The sequence below is a fragment of the Phyllostomus discolor genome, chromosome 7 (genome assembly GCF_004126475.2).
Source record: "Phyllostomus discolor isolate MPI-MPIP mPhyDis1 chromosome 7, mPhyDis1.pri.v3, whole genome shotgun sequence".
NCBI classification, from domain to species: Eukaryota; Metazoa; Chordata; class Mammalia; order Chiroptera; family Phyllostomidae; genus Phyllostomus; species Phyllostomus discolor.
The window spans coordinates 128820126-128826125 of NC_040909.2; the positions used below are offsets into that span (position 1 = coordinate 128820126).

Consider the following 6000-nt stretch of genomic DNA (forward strand, 5'->3'; position numbering starts at 1 on the left):
CGAACTTCCAGTGAAGTGCTTTGCAGTAAAAATAACATAGAGCCCTTTAGGGCAAAGGTTCTGCTGAAGAGCAAGAACTCTGAACCCGTTACAAATGCATTAAGCCTGCCATATTTCAGTATGCTTGATTTAATAGCTGACTGTCAGAGTGGTTTTGTCCTTTTGGCTTGAATTTATGCCCCCGGCATTAGTTGTGTGTATTTTTTTAACATTTCTACAAATTATGCATCAAGTCTTGAATGATGTAAAATTTTACATTAATACCTTACCCCTTCATCTTCAAATACGAGACTCCATTTAAAAAGTGATCCAGCCTTTGGAAATGTCCTTGAGTGAGTGACAGAAGGGAGAGCCACTTGTCCCTGTCCCTGCACCGCCAGCTTGGTCCTACTGTGTGGCATGCGCTGTAGGAATTCTGACCTTTCACAAACACTGGGAAGAAAGTTTCTTTGCCCTTTTCTACAGTCTCTGTGAGGGAGGAGGCACAGCTTCAGTGATCGCTGAAGTTGAGAAAAGGGACTGAGTGGCATCGGTGGCCTCTTTTCTCTGCTGCTGACCTCCTCTGGGGCTGAGCATGCTCTCCGCTCTGCTCCTGTGCCCGGTGGCGGCAGCATGCCCAGGAAGCCAGTCTGGAGAGAGAACTATCCTCTCTCTCTCTCTCTCTCTCTCTCTCTCTCTCTGACTCTCTCTCTCTCTGCACTAGGGGCCTAGTGGGTGCCAGGCCAGGATTCCCTTTGCACTTGACTGGATGAATGGCAGCTGCCAGCCTGACTCCATGGTGTCTGGTTCTACTGTGTTTTCTGGGAGTTTTCTCTTCCCCACATTCTCTGTGCAATCCCCGCCGAGTGGAGGAACTGGGTAAAGAGAGTGAGACTCCAGGCGGGCTCGTTCTTTCCCATTCTCCTAAGGCCTTACTGAGGGTTTCCTGCGCGGCAGCCTCTGGTCTCAGTTGTGGCTCCACAGCTCAGCACAGATGAGATCCTCAGTCGGTGAACTGATTGGTGAGCGAATGGATTCAGGAATGAAGCGAGCATGGCCTTCACCCTCAGCCAGCTCAGAGTCTAGGGAGCAGACGGATGCGTTAATAATGCAGCCATGCATGAAGTAATCAAAGTGTCTGTCACCCAAAAGGAAGAGAGAGGAGGGAGGGCCCTAATCCACTCTGAGGGAGCTGAGGGGTCCAGCAGGGCTGCACATGAATTTTTCAAGAACAAAGGGTAATGAAAAGGTAAAAACCGCTCGCTAGCAGAGAAGACTCCGACAGCACCTGGATCCTGGTTTCTAAACACCCGTTCCCACTAAATGCAAGCGGCGTTGTTGGAGAAGTGACTGACTGCAGGTCCAGGGCAGAGAGACACGGGATGAGTTTGTCGTGACAGCTCATCGTGCCGGGACAGCCTGAACGTCCAAAAGGAAGGCGACTATGCTCTGTGGAGAGAGCCTTTTCCAAGTGTGGAATTGTTTCCTTAGTTCAGCTTCCCAGGAATGGAATCCCCAGGTCTGGAGCATGACTATGTTAGGTAATGCACACACATGTACATACATGCATGCATGTGTATGAGTAGGTGTATATATGTATGCACATGTGGGTCTAAGTGTATTCCTCTTCCTGAAGGCCCTTTAAGGAACACAGGTTAACCTGTGTTACCTTTATGGTTCTCATTACCTTTAGGGTAACACAGGTTGCCCTGAGTAACCTGCAGGTTACTTAGACCCACATGTATTGCCAGTGTTCGTCCCCACCGTTGATGAATGAGACTCTGCCTCCTCCCAGGCCAGTGAGAGCTGAGTGGTAGTAGCCAGAACCACTGCTGCAGAAGGCACGTCTGGCCCGAACACAGCCCCCTCTCAGCCTTCCCCCGCCTCAGTCTCTAGGCAGGTGAAGCTGGAAACCATGAATATTAATGACGTGTGCAGTAACAACAAATCTAGTCTTTTCAGGACCTTTTCTTCCTGCACAGGTGCCACTGGGTTAATAGATAGTCTCTCAAACTGTCCTTTTTTTATTTTCTTGCTCTGATTTAAATGTGCATTCGGAGGATATGATTAGCTTAAGGCCTTTCCCTGGTGCGTGGCTGCATACTGATGACTGAGACGGGACTCGGAACCCTCTGTGCAGAGAGGCACGGGGCGAGGCGCGGTGTTCATCAGAATGTGCCAGAAAGCACCTTCCCGTGCTGCCTTTCTGGTGCCCAATGAGCGCTTTGGGGCCACTCAGGCAGGGCAGGGAGGAAGGGACAGGCTCTTCATGCCATTAACTGATGACTCCTGCGTGCAGGGCAGGATTCGTTTTATCATCTCTGCTTTCCTTTTCTTCGCATCTGTTCGCCTCCGGGAAGTTGGGTCCTCGGGACATCTTTGGAATTTTTCTCTATGGGCAGGATATGGTTCTCATTAAGTTGTGTGTTTCTATCCATGAAACAGTGTCAGAGGTAGCAGCCATCACTTTTTAAGCGGTGACTGTTTACCAGGCACGGGGTTGAGTCCTGTATAAGTGCTACTTCATTTATTTTCCAAAGCAGCCTTATGGGATGCATGCGACTGACATCCCCACGAAAATGAGACCAATGAGGGAAGGTAACTGACCCGAGACACACAGCTAGTGAGTGGCGGAGCCTGGTTTCAGACATGGCTCTGTCTGCACCGCGTCCTATTCACTCAGTTCTTATGCTGCACTCTGCCACGCTATGCTATGCTATGCTATGCTACCCTGCGCCAGAATATTCCATAGGCTACCCAAGTTCAGCCCTTGGATGAATGTCAAAATGTTCTAATGCAAGAGCTATGGCGATAATTGTGGAGTTCCTCTGAAAGCTTTCAGAAAAGGCATATTTATTTATTGTTAAATAAATATCCGGCTCCTTGTCTTCCGCGAAAGGGGTCCCTCGGACGTGTGCAACAGCAGAGGGTAGAGTCTGGTATCAGAGGGCCTGAGAGCACACATCCTGACTTTATAACGCAGCTTAGCAAACCTCGTTCAATCTTGGCTTCCTCAGCCAGAAGTGATTACGAATTAAATAGTACGTGTGCCTGGGTCCACATGTGTCTGTGTACATGTGGGGCTCTCTCTCTCCACAAAACTCCACAGTACTGTAATGTCATTTCAGGGCTTGTATTGTTCATCCTAAAAAAAAATGGCTTCTCGCAGAGCCAAACGGGTCCCACCATTTCTCAAAATAAAGCAGCCTCCTCGTCAGAGCACTTCCCGGCAATCTCCCACATGATGACACTTTTCTGGAGGGTGGATGATGCCCCAGCAGGTCTCTGTGACCAGCAAGGAACTGAAGTCTCTATCTTTCTGCAGGGGAAGGTGGAAGCCGAGTTCCACCTGGTTACCGCAGAAGAAGCTGAGAAAAACCCCGTGGGGAAAGCACGAAAGGAGCCAGAGCCCCTGGCCAAGCCCAAGTGAGTGGCATCATCGGGGGGAGCGAGCGTCAGAAATGGGGAAGGCCCTCTGCGGCCCCCCTGTGGGAGGGTGGAGGCCCAGGCGTGTCCAACCTCTTGGCATCTCTGGGCCATACAATGGAAGAAGAGTTGTCTTGGGCCACACGTTAAATACATTGCAACACGTAATCACACACACACAAAAACCCCATAATGCTTTAAGTAAATGTATGATTTTCTGCTGGGCCGCTTTCACAGCCATCCTGGGTTGCAGGTGGCCCACAGGCCGCAGGTTGGACACCCTGCAAGGATCCCGCCAGGGGAACTGAGAAGCCAGGAGGCACCATCCAATCTACGTAGTTTTTTGTTTCTGTCATTGAAACTATTCTAAAAACAAGGCAGAGGCAAGTGGAGAGGGCATGTTTTCTGTAATACTACCACAAAAGCATTTCTGGAGTAATTTCATATATTTTCTTACTCATTTTTATGTGGATGTGAATTTCACATGATGTTTTGTCTACTCATTTAGTAATCTTACATACAAAATTGTGTCCATGTATCACTTATCCTATCCTGAAAAGTTTTGTTGTGTTCCCACAGTTGTCGTAATTAGGACTTTCTAATGGTTATGGGATAGTCCGTGGCCTTGATGCCCGCAGTTGAACTGGTTACCACCCCATGACTGAATACTTAAATTATATCTGCCTTTCTTCCATCATCACAATATGATGAAAAGGTCTCCTCTTTATGAATGATTACTTTAAAGTAAATTCCCAGGAGTGGAATTACTAGAAGGGTTACTGTATTCAATTTAATCCACGGTTACATATCAATATAAAAAAGTAAACATATACAGGTATGAAACATGCATACAAAATACCCTTCCAAATTCTATTTGTGCTCTCCCTCTATCTCTATTGTGCTCTCCCTCCCCAGCCCCCAAGTGTCTCAAGATAAGTGGTCCCTTCTCTGACTGTACCTTTCACCTACCACAGTGTCAGGAACTTACTGATTAATTCAAAACTACTTATTGAGCTCCCCCAGTGTGCAAAACCCTCTGAAGAACACTGAAGAAATGTAAGACATAAGCTCTGCCCCCCAAGAGCCTTCAGTGTGTTCAGGGACACACACAGGCTCATAGGATAGTTGACATACTGTATAAACAAATACGTTATGCTCAGAAAGGGGCCAAGTCAAGTGATAGGTAAGATAAGAATTTGAAATGAGGGGGCTCGTTATGGACTGGGTGGTCAGGGTGGGCTTCAGGGAAGAGGTGGGGCTTGAGCTGGCCAGTGTACAGACGGAGGGCCCTCAGACCTCTGTCTGGTTCTAACTAGACTCTTGCCCTCCACCAGACCAAACTGTAAATGACAAGAAATCATTATTGCCCCAAAGGATAGACTGTGTCTGTGTTAAGCCACCGTGGTCTACTTCTCCCGTTCTCAGGCTTCTCCTTGTGGAGAAGTGGGAGTCAGAAATACTTGCCGAGGTCTAGAGAATTCTGCAGGTGGACAGCAGGACCCCCTTCCCTGATTTCCTCTTGCTTCTCTTTCAGTCGCCCAGACACCTCCTTCTCCTGGTTCGTGAGCCCCTTCAAGTGCCTGTACCACCTCATCTGGAAGAATTACAAGAAGTACATCATCATTGCTTTCATTCTGATCATCCTCATCATCTTCCTGGTCCTCTTCATCTACACCTTGCCAGGAGCCATCAGCCGAAAGATCGTTGTGGGCTCATAGGGGGTCATGGAGGACCAGACCCTCCCTTTCTACTAATCCTCTCTTCTTCCTCACCTGTAAGCGTATGAGAACCTGTGCTCTGTGCAGGCATTGCACTGGGGGCTAATGGGATGAACCCAGAGGTCCAAGAACCAGTCCCTACGTGTAAGGACAGATCAGGTCTTCTTGGAGGAGATGGGAAGGGAGCAGTCCCTGCCATCACATTCAGAAGCTTGAGGTCATGTTTCACCTGTGGGCAGCATGAAATAATGACTCCTTCCCCTTGGGGTCATCAACGGGGACCTCATATGGACTTAAGTGAATGTTTTCTTTATGCAACTGATTTTATCCTGAGAAGTTTAATTCTGGGTCTGAGATTTTATTGGAAGTACTTTCTTTTAAATAAAAACTTGACAGCAAATAAACTGAACACATGTTACCAATTACGGGGTATGTAACCTGTCCCATATCTCTTAATCTTGTTTAATCCTTACAGTTTACAACATACATTCACTTATTCAGGCTACAAAACCAGCTTGGAGAAAACATCGTATTGGTCACCTAAAATAATTCATTGTTGAAATTCCTATCTAGAGAGGAGATGTTGCTGGTTTTTCATTAAAGTCAATGCTATGGAACTTGTGATCAGTAGTAACTGAGTTCTGGAGAAATCCATTTGGGTTTATGTTCCATGGGAATTTTGTGAACATCAAATATAATTTTGTGTCTGTGTGTAGGGTCAGGGGCAGGGCTCCAAGTACCAGTAAGAATTCTTTAGTCAGAGACGTACACCCCACCAAATATGGTGTTCCCACAGACACGATCTGAATGGCCACCCTTGGCACGATTCAACATTTAGTCTTACCACCTTTCTGGTAGATTCCATCATGACTTGAAA

General features: G+C 47.4%; 1 protein-coding gene across 1 annotated transcript in view; it reads left to right on the forward strand.

Annotated features, from left to right (window-relative positions):
- The window catches only part of FER1L6 (fer-1 like family member 6), a 99020-nt gene extending 93479 nt beyond the window's left edge, over positions 1 to 5541 (forward strand). Inside the window, exons 39-40 of the mRNA XM_028533829.2 lie at positions 3305 to 3405; positions 4940 to 5541. Of these exons, the coding sequence (XP_028389630.1) occupies positions 3305 to 3405; positions 4940 to 5123 (285 nt within the window). The 3' untranslated portion in view covers positions 5124 to 5541. The remainder of the gene's footprint in view (positions 1 to 3304; positions 3406 to 4939) is intronic.
- Positions 5542 to 6000: the final 459 nt, after the last annotated feature.